General features: G+C 44.4%; 1 protein-coding gene across 2 annotated transcripts in view; it reads right to left on the bottom strand.

Moving 5' to 3' along the window:
* LOC141131351 (protein shisa-like-1) overlaps positions 1-20652 on the bottom strand; it is a 63296-nt gene that overhangs the window by 16895 nt on the left and 25749 nt on the right. Inside the window, exon 3 of one of the 2 annotated variants that reach the window (XM_073618509.1) lies at positions 10637-10808. In XM_073618509.1, coding sequence (XP_073474610.1) covers positions 10637-10805 — 169 coding nt within the window. In that variant the 5' untranslated portion in view covers positions 10806-10808. Of the gene's footprint in view, positions 1-10636; positions 10968-20652 lie in introns of those variants that run through there. The other variant, XM_073618508.1, reaches the window with a different exon arrangement.

Consider the following 20652-nt stretch of genomic DNA (forward strand, 5'->3'; position numbering starts at 1 on the left):
GTTGGCACATGGGTAGAATTAGCAGAGCAAAATGACCCATATCTGCACACCTCTCTCCACAAAATACTCAGAGCTAACTCTGAATTGTCATTTCTTTTACCTACAATCATGTTTATCAGAATGAGCAGTTCTATTCATCACAGGCCTTCAGCAAAGTCCTTCTATACAGGCATCTGCTTTACCATGCAAAAAATGAAATCCTGCACAGTTCAGGATCAAGCCATACTTTGCTAGATTATAGGTTCATAAGAATATTACATGTGCCATTCCAAGAATTAGAGTTACACTAATGAGATCAAGAAGAGGGCATTGTTCTCATCAATATTAAAAGCATTTGATGTGCAGAAGAAAAAGTGATGAAGCCGCTCATCAAATGATAAGCTTAGCTTTGATTTAAATTTAAAATATATGCAGACACTTCCAAATAATGTTACCTGTGAACGTGTGTATGCAAATGAATTAGAATGTAGCAGCAGAGCTATGTACCCCAAAGGGTTGAACTGCCAAAAACCTTCTGTGAAACTGATTAATACAAACTTCTAAAAGAGAACAGAACTGCTTCTAGTGCAGTGATAGAGGCACAGTGATTATATAAAAAAAAATGTCAGTTCTTGGTGCCAGAAACATGTACCTTACTCACTTACCTACAGTATATTACACAGTGGGTTTCCATTCACAAAAGCATCTCGTATGCGGTATGTAAATGTCCAGACATATTTCCCTAAACTCACTATACCGCTCTGTGCAAAACGCTGAAAACGCTTGGTAAATACCAAATGAACAGGTGTTAAACTCAATTCACAGATGGAAATAAATCATTAAACGCATGCGGTACTTAAGTAGCGATCGAGGCATGTGATATTTAAAGAATGTGTATTGGTTGCCAAGGAGCGGACGGCTGCCGGCGTCAACAACTAGTATACAACATGGTTGTTAAGGAGCAGGCGGCTGCAGTGTCCTTAACAACCAATGAGTCATCAGCTGTCAGTGGGGTTCCTGGCTGACAGCTGAATGTAAAAAAATGAAAAATTAAATTAAAAAAAAAAAAAAAAATGGCGTAGGGTTCCCCCAATTAATACCAGACCCTCATCTGAGCATGTAGCCCGGCAGGTCAGGCAAGGGGGAGGGGGCGAGCGAGCACCCTACCCCCCTCCTGAACCATACCAGGCCACATGTCCCCAACATGGGGGGGGGTGCTTTGAGACAGGGAGGCTCCCCGTCTGCAGACCCCCCACAACCACCAGCCAGGGTTGTGGGGAAGAGGCCCTTGTCCCCATCAATATGGAGCCATTGGCTCCCGCTGCTGTCAATCACAACCAGTGAGGCATTCTGTGTCTTATGGATGCAGAGCGCTGGCTCAGGAGCGAGCATGCACGATTACCCCCAAGTGCCCCCCCTTGCTATGGGGGCACTTGGCAAGGGGGAGGGGTCAAGAGCACCAGTGGGGGACCAGAGAAGAGGAGGAGCAGGGCTGCTTTGTGCAAAACCACTGCAAAAGCAGGTAAGTGTAGCAAGGTCCCTGGTTTCCTTTAGTCTAATGAGAACCTCCAGAGCCAAAACCTGCTGAAATCCTTCCGTACAGAGTGGGTTGTGAGACATAGTGGGTGTAATGCCAGTTAGATTCATGGGCGCCAGACACTTCTTGAATGCAAAGAGATTTTATTTCTCTTAAACAAAACTTTGGGAGAGAGTGTTAGGGCCAGGACACCCTTAAGCAGTTGCAACTTTAATTGGCAGACTCCGAGACTTCTACACGAGGACAGCCAGGGCTGTGTTTTAGCCTAGGCCGACAAGGCCTAGGCCTAGGGCGGCACTTTGCGGGGGGGGCGGCAAAAAGGGCCGCCCCCCCACATGAGAGAAAGCCCCCCCACCCGTCTTGCTGATTCCTGGCTCCCGCTGCCAGCTCCCACACACTTGCAGCCCATGGTGGCCGGCTTTCTGTAGCGCCGCCACTGTGTATGGGCGTGCTTGGCAGAGGATGGGGGCGTGTATCTCACGCCCCCCTACTCTCTGACAAGCACGCCCATACATCACGCCGCTACAGAAAGCCGGCCGCCGCGGGCTGCAAGTGTGCAGGAGCCGGCAGCGGGAGCCGGGAATCAGCAAGATGGGTGGGGGGGCTTTATCTCATGCGGGGGGGCGGCGTGTGTCACTCGCGCCCCCATAAGCAACAGGTGACAGGTGGAGCCTTAAGCTCCGCCTACCCTCCCCTGCACTGCTTTCCTGCAGTGAATCTTCTCCTCTGCCCTGGGGCTGTGATGTCAGGAGGAGAGAGAGGAGCATGAGGGAAACCCCCAGGACAGCAGGTACAATGATTTAATAAAGTATATCAGTGTTATGGGCACTGGCAGAATTTGATGGGCACAGTGGCAGCATTTGATGGGCACAGTGGCAGCATTTGGTGGGCACAGTGGCTTCGTTTGATGGCACAGTGGCTGCGTTTGAGGGCACAGTGGCTGCATTTGAGGGCACAGTGGCTGCATTTGAGGGCACAGTGGCTGCGTTTGAGGGCACAATGGCTGCATTTGATGGCACAGTGGCTGCATTTGATGGCACAGTGGCTGCATTTGATGGGCACGGTGGCTGCGTTTGATGGCACAGTGGCTGCGTTTGATGGCACAGTGGCTGAGTTTGATGGCACAGTGGCTGCGTTTGATGGCACAGTGGCTGCGTTTGATGGGGCACAGTGGCTGCGTTTGATGGGGCACAGTGGCTGCGTTTGATGGGGCACAGTGGCTGCGTTTGATGGGGCACAGTGGCTGTGTTTGATGGGCACAGTGGCTGCAATTGATGGCACAGTGGCTGCGTTTGATGGGGCACAGTGGCTGCATTTGATGGGGCACAGTGGCTGCGTTTGATCGGGCACAGTGGCTGCATTTGATGGGCACAGTGGCTGCATTTGATGGGCACAGTGGCTGCAATTGATGGGCACAGTGGCTGCGTTTGATAGCACAGTGGCTGCATTTGAGGGCACAGTGGCTGCGTTTGATAGCACAGTGGCTGCGTTTATGGGCACAGTGGCTGCGTTTATGGGCACAGTGGCTGCGTTTATGGGCACAGTGGCTGCGTTTGATGGGCACAGTGGCTGCATTTGATTGACACAGTGACTGCATTTGATAGCACAGTGGCAGCATTTGATGGGCACAGTGGCTGCATTTGATGGGCACAGTGGCTGCATTTGATGGGCACAGTGACTGCGTTTGATGGGGCACAGTGACTGCGTTTGATGGGGCACAGTGAGGCTGCAATTGATGGGCACAGTGAGACCTGTACTGTAGCTGCTGACTTTTAATATTAGGACACTTACCTGTCCAGGGTCCAGCGATGTCGACACCTCAGCCGATTTTCGGATTGGCTCTCGGGTTTTGCCACTATCATTCATGGTAAGGGAAACCGACCGGTTCCCTACTGCACATGTGCGAAGCGCGTTGCATTTTCTGAATGGCCCAGTGGAGGAAGGAGGAGGGGGGGCAAACTTCAGAGGGGACAGCGCAGTCTCCTGGAAGTGGGGAAGGGTACCTGTCAGAAACAGGTACCCGTTCCCCCCTGAAAGGTGCCAAATGAGCCTAAAGAGGAAGGGGTGTTGTTTACAGATGATAGGGTGGGTCTTAAACAGGAAGGGGTGTGGCCTCGGCAGGATGGGGTGGGTCGTATTTAAATTAGGGGGATGCATGCGTTTAGTCAGGCCTAGGGCAGCACAAAACCTAAATACACCACTGAGGACAGCCGTGCACAGAAAGGCATCCAGCAAGACGCCACATATACATGTGTAGGAGTGCTGTTTCCTATGGCAACAATCTTTAACAGTTTCTAACACAAAGTATAACAGTTCCTTCACTTCCACTACAATCACTTCTTGTAGTTCTTCAGCCCACTGAGCTCCCAGTCTCTCTTACTAGACTAAATGACTAAATGATTCACTGCCACTGCCAATCTTCACTGTAGTATCTTCCTCAAGTGTCACCCCCGGCTCTCTGCTGGGTTCCTAGCTTGGCACTCAAGATACTCCTCAAGCTTCATCCCACTGGCTTGCTCGGTCTCTGGCTTGACACACAAGGCTGCTCTGCAAGCGTCACCTCCGCTGGTTGGGTCCCTGGCTTGATACCCACTGAAGTTTTCTGATTCTTCACTGTCCCCGGTTGGTGAGAATTCTGCTCCAGTACTTGCTTCAGCTACTCACTGTGGTCCCTGATAATTAGGTGGTTGGACCCTTTGTGGCGACAGCTCCCCCTCTACCTCAGACCACGACAGGTTCTCCGGCCGGTGGAACTGTCACTTCTGGTTGGACTGCAAGCCGCAATTCCAACCCTACGCTGCTCTCTTGTTTCTGGATAGGCCCTCACACAGTCTAGCACACAGATGTGCCCGGGATAGGCCCAAACTCCCGCCTAGCAGCCCTGGCAGCACAACACAAGTCCACCCAGACAGCCATCCAGGTGGCACAGAGCACCGATCACCTGACTCCACCCAAATATGTAGGTTCTATGATAGGCCTTTTACTCTGATCTGTGATCAGCCAAGTTCCAAGGACTCGGCAATCACAGAGCGCAGGGGGCACGTGGGCAGCGCGAGCATGGGAGGACATCCATGTACGCCCTCCCAGCAATGTAAGACCGCGCTGTAGCCTTCTTTCGGCTATAGTGCGGGCATCAAGTGGTTAATAACATTTTTTTCTTTACAATCACTTTAAAATCCTTTATTTTTAATACATATGAATATTACATTATGTCCAGGTTAGGACACTATCTGCCTAAAGTTTGCATGTTCTCCTCCCTCCTTGTGTAAGTTTGCTCCGGGTACTCTGGTTTCCTCCCACACTCCAAAGACAAATTAGTCCATTGGGCGTTATTAGGAAAATATCCCTTACATTAGGGGCGAGTGGGAAGAGCAGTCAGCTAAAAATATAATTCGTGTCATCCTGTTGCCTCTGCTAAGTGGTGTTGGACCCTAAGACATCATCAGATGGGAGGTCAGTTAGCTACAGCTCAAGTGACACTAAGCATCCTCTGGAGGAACCCTGGCTGAGAGTGGCTACACTACAGGCTGGCTGCAGAAAACTACAGGAGGGGGCGGGGACAAGGGGGCGGGAACAAGACCAGTCACAATATACAAGCAGTTGGGAGCAGCAGTGAGCGGTCTTTATTACAGGAAGCTCCTGCACAAATCACACACTGGATTGCTGCACAGATCTGGAAGAAATACACAAAGCACACCAAGATTCAAAAAGGAATACATTAGATGCATGTATTTAGACATTTGCCTATGCCAGAGGTCAGATTTCATTTAAAGCAAAACTTAAGGTGTTACTAAACCCACAACAGTAAAATCAGTCTGTATATGCAGTAAAACATGTCTTATACTCATTGTGGAACCTAAGGGGTTAATCATCTACATGTGTGTAAAAAGGCTGTTTGATCCTGTCTTCTCTGATCCTCCCCTTCTCGCACTGTCTCCAAACGATCTCCTGATAGTAAAAAGCCTTGGGGGCACTCTGCACATGCTCAGTTTGGTTTGGTGTGTATTGCTAGAGAATTTTTTTTTTCTTCTTGGGAGGATGCATGTGATCAGCACAGGGCCAATCAGCACTGTCCAGACTGTGGGGTTGATATAGTTGCTCCAGGACTTTGTAAATGAGGTAAAGCTTCACTTTGCAAAGAATACCCAATCACGTGCAAGGAGAAAAAAAAAAAAAAAAAGCATATTTGCTTGCACATGATTGGACGATGGAAATGAGCAGAGCTTCTGTTCATTTATAGAAAAAGGAAAAGAAACTGTGCTAAGATATAAAATGTGTACCTATAAATAATAATTATTATGTAATGGAAGCAGCAATTCTCCTGTGTAACATAAAACAGTGAAAAGATATAGAAAGAAAATAGGATCTGTGAGTTTAAACAGATATAAACCATAAATTATTGAATGAAACACGTCAATATTAAAACCATTCACAGTACTATGTGAGTAATAAACTGAGTGAACAGGTGTGAGAGTGAGGTTATTGATACAATAATCTCAAAATACCAAAATTGAGAGCTTGGTGAACCATAAATAAAATTGGAAATTCAATAAAAATTGTAAATAAATATATTAAATCACTGTGCAAATAAAGCAAAAAGTCTTATGCCCCATACACGCGATCGGACATTGATCGGACATTCCAACAACAAAATCCATGGATTTTTTCTGACGGATGTTGGCTCAAACTTGTCTTGCATACACACGGTCGCACAAAGTTGTCGGAAAATCCGATCATTCTGAACGTGGTGACGTAAAACACGTACGTCGGGACTATAAACGGGACAGTAGCCAATAGCTTTCGTCTCTTAATTTATTCTGAGCATGCGTGGCACTTTGTGCGTCGGATTTGTGTACACACGATCGGAATTTAACCGATCGGCTTTTGTTGTCGGAAAATTTTATAGCCTGCTCTCAAACTTTGTGTGTCAGAAATTCCGACGGGAAAAAGTCCGATGGAGCCCACACATGATCGGAATTTCCGATCGCACCGACCGTGTGTACGGGGCATTAGTGTAACAAGCTGTAAAATATGTCATCCACCCGTGCAAAACTTAGGGATAAAGTCCATCCACAAAATGAAATGTGTCTTCAGTCACTGATGGAGGAAAGACTGTGTTGAATCCACCACCACTATAGAAAGAATCACTTCTTACCAGATATCCGTGATCCCCCATTACAGAGGATCAGGGAAAGCATATAGTGTAGGCACAGCTTACTCCAAAGCACACCGAACTTGTTTGTTATCCTCCAGATGTCCTCATTGGTAGTCAGGCCCATGAATGGATACCCGTGGCATGTAAAAAATGTAAAGGCTCCAATAGTGTAAAAAAACTTTTGGGTGTATTAGAAAGATTAAAAACAAAGTATCGCACTTACAATGTTGCATCAATTAGAACGCCTAAAGTCCAAAGTGCCGGCCGGCGCACGTTCGGACAAACCCATCCTTCTGGATACTCAAACAGTAACACGAGGTGACGTCAGCGCGTCGCTCCGCCCCTCAAACAGTAACACGAGGTGACGTCAGCGCGTCGCTCCGCCCCTCAAACAGTAACACGAGGTGACGTCAGCGCGTCGCTCTGCCCCTCAAACAGTAACACGAGGTGACGTCAGCGCGTCGCTCTGCCCCTCAAACAGTAACACGAGGTGACGTCAGCGCGTCGCTCTGCCCCTCAAACAGTAACACGAGGTGACGTCAGCACGTCGCTCCGCCCCTCAAACAGTAACACGAGGTGAAAGCGACGCACTGACGTCACCTCGTGTTACTGTTTGAGTATCCAGAAGGATGGGTTTGTCCGAACGTGCGCCGGCCGGCACCTCGGACTTTAGGCGTTCTAATTGATGCAATATTGTAAGTGCGATACTTTGTTTTTAATCTTTCTAATAAACCCAAAGGCTTTTTACACTATTGGAGCCTTTACATTTTTTACATGCTACAGGTATCCATTCATGGGCCTGACTACCAATGAGGACAAATGGAGGATAACAAACAATTTCGGTGTGCTTTGGAGTAAGCTGTGCCTACACTATATGCTTTCCCTGATCCTCTGTAACGGGGGATCACAGATATCTGGTAAGAAGTGATTCTTTCTATAGTGGTGAATTCAACACAGTCTTTCGTCCATCAGTGACTGAAGACACATTTCATTTTGTGGATGGACTTTATCCCTAAGTTTCGCACGGGTGGATGACATATTTTACAGCTTGCACAGTGATTTATTATATTTATTTACAATTTTTATTGAATTTCCAATTTTATTTATGGTTCACCAAGCTCTCAATTTTGGTATTTTGATATTATTGTATCAATATCCTCACTCTCACACACCCGTTCACTCAGTTTATTACTCACATAGTACTGTGAATGGTTTTAATATTGACGTGTTTCATTCATTAATTTATGGTTTATATCTGTTTAAACTCACAGATTTAGCACGATCCTATTTTCTTTCTATATCTTTTCACTGTTTAATTAATACTCACATAGTACTGTGAATGATCAGCTCATTTACTAAGCTCTGGAGCAACTGCCCTTTGCAAAGTGCACAGTCTATTTGTCTTTATTAAATCAACCCCAGGGGGTCAGGGGTCCTGCAGCCTCATAGGACAGTCAGAGTAGAATAAAAACTGCTATATACTGCTATACAGACACAAGACTGCTATATACTGCTGATGAGAAAAGGTATTTAGCAGTTTATTTTTAATAAAATAATTGTATTTCCATGTTCTGTGTACTGTGGGAGACCAGATATAGTGAATGCAGGGCCCTGGGTTTAGTAACACTTTAAATGTTATCTGAGCGCCACAAACTGAAAACGCTATTAAATTAATTTTAATAATCACAGCAAACTCCCCCACCCATCCATGTCTCCATGCTTTATTTTGCTGAGAAATCACTTTCAAAAGTACCCCCTAGCATTTCTAGGTGTGGCCATCATTAGTAAGGGCAGATGATCCACTTTGTAGCATTTACTTCCTGGAATCCATCTGTCTTTAGCTCAAGCATGCAGGTTTGAGGGTGTGCTTGGCTGAGAAAGTTCCTCTTCCAGATGAACAAAGAAAAAAAATGCAATAAAGACTCTGAGATGTATGACATCATTTTGGCCTAGGCTAGAAACCAGGAAGCAACTGAAGAAATGTAAAAAAAGTAAATATATATGGCTTTCTATCTATTTACTAAAGCTAGCAGCATATAGATTAACAATAGTTAATATTGACCGAGTTTAGAACCTCTTTAATATTAACCCCTTCCAGCCAACGTAAACACATATATGCTGGTCTCACTTGGCTTTTTTTCCATGGGGTCGCATATATGAACATCTCCTTTTGTGCTGGGAGTGCGCCACACAGAGACCAGGGTCTCACCGAGAGCCTTGGGCCTCATACTAACCATCGGGACCCGGATCTCCTGATTTTAGGTCACCTGATCGCTGTGGAAGCCTTTGATTGGCTACCACAGGGATCAGTCACTGTGAAGCCCGCCACTCTGTTTTTCTCTTGAATGTAGAGGAAAGATGCAATGGGGGTTATTTACTAAAGGCGATTCCACTTTGCACTACAGGTGCAGTTACTGTAGATCTGAGGGGGACATGCAAGGGAAATAAAAAACAGCATTTTAGCTTGCACATGATTGGATGATAAAATCAGCAGAGCTTCCCCTCACTCAGATCTTCCCCTTTAGATCTACAGCGACTGCACTTCCAAGTGCACTTGTAGTGCAAGGTGGATTTGCCTTTAGTAAATCAACCCCAATGTATCTTTCTATTTCCTTGGAGAGAGAAAAAATAAGTGTGTGTAAAAAAAAGGTTTGATCTAGGTTAGTGACAGGGTTAGTGTGTGGGTCAAGGTCAGGGTCAAAGGTTAAGGTCAGGGTCAAAGGTAAGGATCATTATATTTTGGGCAGGATTTTTTTTGTTTATTATCATCAGTGGAGGTTAGGGATTAATTTACTAAAGGCAAAAAGACTGTGCCCTCTGCAAGTGTAGTTGCTCCAGAACTTTGTAAATGAGCAGAAGCTCTGCTGACTTCCATCATCCAATCATGTGCAATCAAAAAGCAGTTTTTTTTTCATTTTCCTTGCACGTGATTGGGTACTCAGGGTACTAAGCTCTGGAGCAACTGCACTTTGCAAAGCGCGCAGACTATTTGCCTTTACTAAATCAACCCCTATGTGTCAGTGTGTTTTAGGTAGGACAAAAAAAGCAAAAAGCAAAATGCGCATTAATGCTTCTGGGCTGTACTACGGGTACAAACCACAACGGACATACATATATGTGGTATTGCTACGATCGTCAGGAGAAGGAGAATTTATTTTGGATTGTTCTTTGGTGGTATATTATAGTAGTAACAAGAAAAATACAGCTAAAATAAAAAATAAAATTTTTTTTTTTACTATTTTGGGCCAGTTATTCTTTGATAATAATAATAATAATAAAAAAAAAAAATATATATATATATATATATATATATATATATATACATATATATATATATATTTTTTTTTTTTACTATTTTGGGCCAGTTTTTCTTTGATAATAATAAACTTTTTTTTTTTTACTATTTTGGGCCAGTTTTTCTCTGATAATAGTAAAAAAAAAAAGTTTTTTTTACTATTTTGGGCCAGTTTTTCTTTGATAATAATAATAATAAAAAAAAAATATCCATAACCATTTACTACCAAATGAAAGCCCAATTTGTCCTAAAAAAACAAAAAAAAAAACAAGGTATAATCCACCTGGATACACAAAGTAGTTGTGATGATATGTACGGTTTTACTAACACATGTCAAAGTTGCAAAATTGTGCTTAGGCAATAAGATTTGTTTTACCCTTAGGGGGTAAATGAGGCTGGCTCTTGTACTATGTAGTTGATGGTAAGACCTAAAGAAAATTGTACAATCAGATTGTATATTGTATGGTTAGCCTAAAAAGCATCCTAGTCATTTAAAAAAGTTGGTCAGTACCCAGCCCTGTAGCTAACAACAAAAAATATGTTCTGGTAAATATACACAGAGCTACCCTGTTACTACAAAATCACGGGTGAAGAAATCAAATAACACTTAGAAATAAAAGTCAGAAGAGCAGAAGGTGCATTTGTCTATTACAGCACACGAGGAGGATACCTTTCCAGAGATAATTGAAGAGCAGCACGGTCCAGCGAAGCAGGTTTGCTGAATTCAGCTGCTTCATCTTCTCAGGGGTTGCCGTGTTCTGTGGACATTGTTTGCCGGAGCGGTGGGTTGGGAAGAAAGATACAAAGAAACCGCAAGCGCCATTATCTTTTGCATCCATTACCTGTGACAATAAACAGAGAATAAATGCCATTAAGGCTTGCCACATGAGCAAATACATTTTATTGTTCCATTCCAATTAGTTCCTCTTATAAAAGCAATAGTCTGCTCCGAACTCTTCTGGGTGCCTATTATTCCAGCCGCGTCGGTTACCTGGCAGTTCTGCCTTCGGAGATTACAGTACATTCCATTCTGACACATGAGTGATCGACCACTGGGCAGGACACAATGAGCCGTACTCTGCAAATCACACACTACAAGTGCCATTTATAAATATATATATACTCACACACACATATACATGTAATTATATTGAGCTCTGGTGCTTAACTGGTGCTTAATACAGTTAATTAAAGGTCTGTCTACTACCATTTTTTTTCTCTTTTAGTTTTAATAAATGGCAGTTGCTTCACATGGATCCTCAGGTCTGCCCCCCCCCCCCCCAACCAATTTAGAAGAAATGGCCGCACACCATTATAGAGCAAAATCCTTTTTATTTGGACATCCCAAAAACTACAGGAACCAGAATGCTGGGTAGATGCGTTTCGCACACTTCCTGTGCGCTTAGTCAACCACACAGACACACAAACATTCACGGTTTGAGTGCTGATCGCACAGAAAGGCGCTCCGCTTTCCCATGCGATTCATGTGTGATTCAGTGCAATGCGATTTTCAGCCCTTTCATTTACATAGGCTGATATCGCACTGGATCGCACAAAAAGTAGTGCATGCGCTACTTTTAAAAACTCCCTGTGCTGCGGTACCATTCGGTCTGGTGCAGGCAAACACATTGCATTTACAATCTGCGTTTGGGGTGTCATTAGGATTACATTGACGCCTGTAGCAGATCGCACACCCAGTGTGTTTTGAATGTGGTGTGGGAAATGCGCACGGAACACGGGTTTCCCCCCTCCATGTTCTGGTGCAGCCTTTTTCAACCGGGGTGCCCTGAGGTTTCTTCAGGGGTGCCTTGGCAAAATGCCTAAAAATTGCCCAAAAATTGTATACAAGCCAGCGTGTGGATGAAGGCTGCCTTTTTAGTTACACCAAGTCCATAGGCGTGCGCAGGGGGTGTGACAGGTGTACCTGGGCACACTCTAATCACTGTGTGCAGTGCCGATTCCCCCTATTGCCTGGGCTTCCCCCCATGCTGCACTCCCAGGTTGAAGATTGGGGGGAAGGGGCTAGTTAATATGTCCTTTACTGACCTCTTCTTTTTCTAAATTAACATTGTGAACACACTCACTCACTGTGTTCATTCGTATCTGAAGCCTAGTAAACTGTGTTTACTAGGCTTCAGTTTGTGAATGAACAGGAAGCCACAGAGCACTATCCCATTTTTTCATTGTCCAGTGCAGCTGAGGCTGCAGAGAAAGGCGTGGGTGTTTGAGCTTTGGGGTGCACATCCTAATGCAATAGGCTGCACACACCTATGACTAAGTCACAGGTTTTTATTATGCACAATTACAGCCTTCTGGCTGCCATCGTCCTAATGACCAATGGCATTATCAGTTGCTAAGGAGGATGTCAGCCACCTGCACAGCATCCTTGTTTGACCCTCCCCTGCCCCTCTCCATCAGCGTGGGGTCACATTAGCTGAGTGATGGAGAAAAACTGAGGGAGAAGAGAAACCTTGGAATACTAGTCAGTACCAGTGTGCAAAAGTATATTTGCTTTAAAAGAATAAATCACCTCTAACATTGGGTGTCCTACTTGGACTTGTGGATGTTGCTGTATTATGTAAAACTATTAGAATAGCTTTTATATTTTAGAATGGAGTGCCTCGATACTGTCCCAAATTTTTAAAGGGTGCCCTGAGACTCTCTTTCATTTTTAAAGGGTGCCTCGAGGCTGTCCATAATTTTAAAGGGTGTCTCAAGACTGTCCGTAATTTTAAAGGGTGCCTTGACTGAAAAAAGTTTGCGAAACCATGATCTGGTGTGAATGGGCCCTGACTTTTTTATTTTAATTTAGAGACACAAGAAATGATTAGAATGAATAACTGATTCAGTCCATCAGTATCACACCTAGCTGAAATGGCAGTTTCAGTTTACTAAACCTTCAGTCCCCATTCAAACCGGTGCGACTTGTCATACAAGGCTAGGTTCACACTAGCCTGCATGGTAAATCGCAGTATGGTGCCGTGCAAGCTATTGCATTGTCAGATCAAACTTTTTTTTTTTTTTTACTTTATTTGAAGTGCCACCTAGTGACACTTCATTCATGTCACTGCACAGAGGTGCAGTAGCAGTGTCTTTAAGACCCATTCAGCCAAGTGGCTGCCGGTGTTTCGTTTAGATTAGGAGACCAGTCAGAATGTGTAATGGAAGTGACATTTTGTCACCGCCATCTTGCTACACCCCGCACCCGTCCACAGTAAGTATACAGTGAGAAGGGGGCAAGCGGACATCTTGTAACACCCACTGGAAGTTTTGCATTTTACACTTTTTTAACAGTAAACTGAATTTATATAGTGAAATACAGTACTTAGAACTCCGTGTGACTGTTTAGATGTTGAGTTTTAAAAGCAGCCGTGTTCTGTCAGATTAGTAAACCTGTGAGATCAGCAGGCTTGCCACTGCATTTAAAATTCAACTTCACAGTCATACAGAGTTCTAAGTACTGTATTTCACTATATAAACTCAGCTTACTGTTAAAAATAAGTGTAAAATGCAAAACTCCGGTGGGTGTAACAAGATGTCCACTTGAGCCCTTCTGAGTCTATCCTTACTGTGGACGAGTGCGAGCTGTAGCAAGATGGCGGTGAATAAACGTCACTTCCGTTACACATTCTGACGGGTCGCCTAATCTGATGAAACACCGGCAAGTACTTGCATCTCTTGATGGTGGAGAAACCGGTGTGTAGCACCCCCTTGTGTAAAAAGTTGGGATTGATAGAAGCTTCTGGAATGTTCCAGAACTTAGTGGGTGGGGGCATGGAGATGAGAACCTGAATATTCAAGGGATCTCTGCCAAATCCCTGGGCAAGGGCAGCCCAGAAGGTGGAGAGATGGTCCTTAAATATTGTAGAACCTGGTCTTGTGGGGAGAGATTCCAGGATTCAGAGGCCTGGAGGGCAGAAGAGGTGTGCAGTGATGAGGCCAGTGTGCTGTGGAGAGAGAGGAAGGAACCAGAGAGGGACCCTGATCACCCCCTTCAGTTCATATAGGAGACATCCTGCCAAGCAAGTAGGACCTGCACTGCAGGAGGCCTGGACAGAATACCCCCCCCCCCCCCCCCCAAAGCCATAAGGAAGAAATCAGCCAGGTGCAAAGTCTAGCTTGTTTCAAGAAGGGACCGTGTACAACCTACCTCCTTCATCCCTGCTTGGGGAAAAGTTCAGTAAAGTCAGGTGCATTTTTGCAATAGGGAGGATATAACTGGCAGTCTGTTGGGGACTTGTGCTTTGAGGGTCCATCAAGGACTTGTGATTATTCCTGTGGGAGTTTAGTCCAGGATCTATTCTGTAAGTTGGGAGTAGTTCAAATTGTCCTCAGGAATCTTCTGTAAATACAGTTCTGGGCATCCCATATCATCTAAACCCTACCTAAGTTATATTCCCCTAATAAACTATCAAAACCAAGCTCATAGACTTGATTATTGACTGTGGAGTGTTTGCTGAAAATGCGTGTTGCCTGGCTGTGCAGACAAAGAGGGACACAAAATCCAGATGCTCCTGGGGGGGTAGCGCTACAAATGTAATCTCTCTGCTCTCTTCTCCTGTCAGCATGTTCCTTTTCAGCAGATGTGAGTGCAAGACACTTGATGGACCTCTCCCTCTCTCTGTCTGAGCATTATATTACTTGAAAAAAGGGAGATATTTTCCTGCCCATCATTCTTGGTGAGATATCTGCCTGATTCTGATCACACTTTAACCTATACTATGCGATTTTCTGATTGTTCCTAACAATCTGTCCAAAATTTGTTCTGTGGGTGGCGCTGTCACCATCCTCCCGCCCGACATCCTCCAGCTGAAAAATTGGAGCAAGACAGAAAATTGTCAACTTCTGATTGCATCCATTCTTCAGGTATTCTGACAGTGGCTGGTATTGGCTGTCAGAATATAATAGCTGTAGCAGGAGATTCATCCATCCCTGCTGTATATTATGGATGGAATAATCAGATTGTTCTCATTCAGCCCACAGGATGAACAAAAATATCCAAACTGTGTATGTCCAGCTTTGGGCAGGAAAGCACAAGAGTAAAAGGGGAGGCTCCCTGCAGAGGTAAATGGGAGATAAGCACCTTCCCCACCTTTGATGAGGTCCAGGCTTCCACATTCTTGGTCTTCAAGTCCCCAAACTATTAAGCTGGCCATATACTGAGCATGTTTCAGCCAGTTCCTCATGAACCGGTCAAAGTTTGTTTCATAGGCGGCCCTGTTGGTACCCAACCACCCAACATCCTTTGACCAAAAATCGAGGAAACTCATGAGAAAATTGTCACCCAACAGTGTCTGTGTTTAGTTAGATGCAGATGTTGTTTGAGTATTTTTGCAGCCGTTGGCAGCAGCTGTCGGGGTACAATAGCTGCAGCAGGAGGAACGTTCAGCTTTAGGCCAGCCATACACGGTTCGATTCTCGGCCAGTTTAGCAGGAACCGGCTGAGATTCAAACTGTTAATGGGCAGGCTAAATATACCCAGTTGATTGAACAATCAACTTGGGTACAACCAGCTTGCCCGGACTCTCTTGCAACCATAGAAGCCGCTAGTGATAATCACTGTCTTCTCCCAGTGGGGGCGGCTTTCCCCCCCGCCCGCCAAACAAAAGAGTGTGAAGCATGTTTTAGGCAAAGGATCATCCACCATGTGGTAGCTAGGTGTGTCTAGAATCTTCTGTATGTAGCTATGCCAGGTGCTGGACTACAGCAATATGGAGAAAGAAACTTTGCATTTTTTCTCTCCCTCTACTGAGTTATGTTATGTTGTTATGCTGCACCATTCTCTTCTGGCCAGCAGGGGGAGAGCTAAAGCCAAGCAAGCCCATAGACATCTATGCAGAGAGTTGAGAATCCTGGGAGCTGTAGTTTGAGACGGCAGCCATATAATGGGACGAAATGATTCCTTACAATACAAATCCCAATAGGCACTGTGCAGTAGATGGAGATGAGATATGATTTTTATTAAACTACCTAGAATGATCTTCCTCTTGGCGCAGGGGGAGTTAGAGAGAGAGAGAGCGCATCTCTGCCTGAATATTTGCCTGCCAGCTGGAAACCATACCAACGGAGACCGAACCTAAGACTGGAGATGAGGACACCTGGGGGCAGCGTAGCACTGCCCACATCACGGCACCTGCATCACTGCCGCAGTGAGACTGTAGCATCCATTCACCCTCTGCTTCCCTCCACTGATCACGGGAGGTTTTTCGAAGGAGACCAAGGGGGTCCCCCTTCTACAGTGAGAGCTCAACACAGCATCCCTGGGACTGGTGACAGGGCTATGTGCCCATTGCTGATACCGCTAGCAGGGACTGAGCCACTGAGAGCAGGACACCAAGAATACCCAATCCATATTGCATCTATTTTGCACTCTATACTGCACTTATTCCAAACCTAGACTGAACCTTTACCAACCCTGTACCGCATTATACCGAAACTTTACCTCTGCTGAACTGCATCAACCTTGCACCTATGTCAAAACTATATTATACCTATGCTGTACCTACTGTATACTGCATTAACTGGGACTGTCATTAAAGTAGAAGTACAGCTATAGCTCGGGCTGAAGCCTGCTGTCGGCTGACGTCACAGAGCCGGTCCAGGCTTGGAAAAGATTGCGCCCAAATGATTGGGATAAACCCACATGCCTGGACCAGCACCCGACTCAGCAAACCACTGCTGAGAGCCTGAGCCAGCCACTCCTGCCCCCGCCACGGCCCAGTGCTCCAGTGAGTGCTGGAGCTGCAGAGCAGACTGCGGTGACTGACAATCACCAGCTCTTTGCTTAGGGAGCTCTGAGAACACCGCCGATTGCTCAGTTCTCAGCCTTAGAGCTGGCGGTAGACAGATGTAGCATTGGACTGATGCTGCATCCACCTAGGTAAGTTTGATTCTAAAATAAAAAAATCCCATACTTATATTTTTAAGTGCAAAGATACTGTTAAAGGGCCACAACGATAGCCGTCAGAAGAACGTCTCAAAGGAATGCCCCTCTCGTAATAATTATTCTGCAAGCCCCCTTAGTTCCCCTGCCCCGTCCGCCACCATTCTCTTTTTCTTTTGGACGGGGCATACCCAGTCAGTCTAGGACTAGCATTGCCACCATGCTACTGTTTATGCTGATCAGAATTCCAAATGGCATTTTATGCCTAGTCCCCACTGTTAATCACTTGGTATGTTAAATTGTGTTATTCTTTCAATATGGAAAGGTTTCTTCACAGTAAGAGCTGTGAAAATGTGGACTAGACTCCCTCAAACGCTGGTTCTGGCCAGCTCAGTAGATTGCTTTAAAAAAGGCCTGAATTATTTCCTAAATGTAAATAATATAACTGGATACTAACATTTATAGGTAAAGGTGATCCAGGGAATATTCGATTGCCTCTCAGGGGATCAGGAAGGAATTTTTTCCCCTGCTGGTGCAAATCGGATCATGGTTTGAACTATGGGTATAGGATTGCGTATATAGTGTATATTGTGTATATAGGAGTATATATATATATATATATATATATATATATATATATATATATATATATATTATTTTTTATTTTATTTTTTTTCTATTTTTTTCCCCTTTTAATGGTTGAACTAGATGGACTTGTGCCTTTTTTTAACCAGACTATGTAACCACCAATGCAGGGGGGGTTATGTTTCATTGCCAGAGACCACCCATGTGGGGGATTATTATAAAGTTTACTGATGCCAATGCTGGGGGTTATTAATGCGGTCACTGACATCAGTGCTGGGGGCTAATATTGCATTCACTGACACAAATGTTTGGGATTATTATTGCGTTCACTAACAACAATGATGGGGATTATTATTGCATCCACTAATGCCAATGCTGAGGGCTATTATTGTGTCTGTTGATGCCAGAGCTGGGGTTATTATTGTGTCTACTCAAACCACTGCTGCGGGATATTATTGGGTCCACTAAGACCAATGCTGTGGATTATTATTGCATTCACTGACACCAATCCTGGGGGTCATTATTGTGTCCACTGAAACCAATGCTGGGGGTTATAGTACCCCAACTTCTTCAATGTGCATTGCAATATGTTGCAAAAAATTAAGCAGGATGAAAACTTTAGGGCATGGAGATACAGAAATGTGCTGTAACTTAAGACCCGCTATAATTTTAAAGTTGACCACCACTGGATAAAACAAGCTTGATACACTGTATACACTGGGGAACAGGGAAGAGGGAAAAGATTCAGTTTTTCGGGCCAGACCGGAGTTCAGCTTTAGGAAAACTGTATACAGTGAGACATGATGCCAACCATATAGAATATATTTTAGGTTCACATACACCTTAAAGTAAACTCTTGCTTATAAATACACAAAGGCTGACCTCTCTTCTGAAAATGCTTTTTTTCTGGCTGGAACACTCATATAGCGGCTCCTGAGCATATGATGAAAAGAAATGCATAAGCCAACTTAACTTTCAAAAGTCTGATCTTCAGTCTGAGATTTAGCCCTCGTTCACATCGAATGTGGCTTTGAAATCTGAAATCTCACAATTTCAAAACCACATCAGTGCAACTTCAGGTGCGACTTTGAAGACATCCGTGTGGCTTCATGCACAGATGTCTATGCAAGTCACACCCAAAATTGCCAAAAGTAGTGCAGGAACTAATTTTTCAAATCGAGGCGACACCGCAAAGTCGCGTGGCATCGATTTGAACATGACCGTTGCCAACATTAGGGTGCAACTTGTCAAATCAAATGACAAATAGCTCCAATGTGAACGAGGGCTTACCAGCTGCTTTCTTGTTAAAGTGTAATTAAATCTACAGATGTAAAATACTCCTAGTGCTGCAGACCTCAGAGCTTATTATCTTCACTGTGTATTGATTTTTTTTTTTAAGCCTTTGTTTGCTTTGCATTGCTCTCTTGCAAAAAAAACTCTCTTCCTGAGTCCTGTTTTTTGGGTGGCTCCATTCCCTTAGACTCACACACTTTACAATCTGATTGTCCTTTAGATCTACCAACAAGTATAGAGTTTAAGGTTCTGCCTAATTAGATACAGATTGATTGAACCCCCCCACCCCAATGTTGAAGGCATGTGGTCTGGTATGGTTTTGGGGAAAATCCAAGCTACATGCTTAGGCAAGGTTCTGGTATTGATCTTTCTTGTGCTTTGCATGGGATTCCCCTTAAAATCAATAAAAAAAAAAGTTGCACGCCATTTATCCCCGCTCCTTTGATTTTGAATTTTCCTATCACGTAATGTTGGAGGGATTTCCCCTCACTTCCTGTTGTGGCTCTGAGCTAAAGAACTAAAAAAAAACCTTCTTTTTTAACTTTTGGATAGAGTAGAGATGTCACTTTTTATTGCAGTCTGTGCCCCCATTAGGGAGATTCACCTTTCTATTTTTTCTGTTTACCATTATTGTTAAATGTGAAAAAAAATCCCAAATTTTGGGTTGTCACCAGAACAGGAATAGAGGGTAAATCTTCCAGTGGGGACACTATTTTCTAGTTCTGGTGACAACCAGGGATTCTCTCACACTTCCAGTTGTGGCCATTGGATAAGAAGTGAAGTGAAGTCTCCCCAATGGGACACAGTTGGCAAAAAAAAAAACCTGACAAGGGTTATAACCCTCCCTTACTCTATCCAAAATGTTTTGCCTTTAATTCTACTTTAATTAAACGCATTGAGAATAAGGCGTACAGTAAAATATTCCATATGAGGTGACATCATGGAGACATATACTGTCGGATATACAAGGGGTCTGACATAAGGGCCTTCAGCCGCATTCCACCTTGCTGTTTTTTCACAAAGCCGAGTCTATGAGACACTTCATCTTCTACCTCTCAGCATGTCAGATGACCATAGAGAGACATTTTATGGCTGGTTTCATGAGCGCACAAGTTACCGTCCAGCTCTATATATAGACAGGTATTCAATTCTTGGCAGACACATAGACACAAACCAGCAGTAATATAAACGACTCTAAACAGAGAAAAATACCACAAAACACTGGGAATGAAAACACCTAACAGACCAGGAAGATACTTTGTACTTCTAAATGATACTCTGTGTTACCTGTCAATGAAAATCGCTGCCAAAAGCGATCAATTCAAGCAAGTGGGGGCGCATCGGAACCGCTCTGCAACTGTGTGTAAAGCATGCCGTTGTCAATATACATATTTACCAGCACACCATGGATCTTCAGATAGCGTCCAAAGGGTTTAGTTTATATTCTCATGGAACATGTTCCCAGAATGGGAATTACTAAACCCACAACAGTAAAATCAGTGTGTATATGCTGTAAAGCATGCTTGCTATACTCACTGTGGAACCTAAGGGGTTAATCCTCTGCATTGTGTAAAAGGCTGTTTGATACTGTATGCACAGATCCTCCCCTTCTTGCATTGTCTCCAAAACATCTCCGGATAAGACAGAGTTAGTGCAATCAGTCTGCACATGCTCAGTTTGGTGTGGATTGCTAGAGTTTTTTTTTTTCTTGGGAGGGCGCATGTGATTAGCACAGGGCCAATCAGCACTGCCCAAACAGAGGGTCAGGGGTCCTGCATTCTCATAGGACAATCAGGGGAGAATGAAGACTCCTCCTACAAACTTTACCTGATGATCAGTGCCCTGATTACATCCTAGATGTCATCTGTGAGGAGATGCCGCTGATCGGCTCTCCTCTCCTCACACTCTGTCAGTGTGAGGTTAGG

Source organism: Aquarana catesbeiana, linkage group LG03, assembly GCF_042186555.1.
Source record: "Aquarana catesbeiana isolate 2022-GZ linkage group LG03, ASM4218655v1, whole genome shotgun sequence".
NCBI classification, from domain to species: Eukaryota; Metazoa; Chordata; class Amphibia; order Anura; family Ranidae; genus Aquarana; species Aquarana catesbeiana.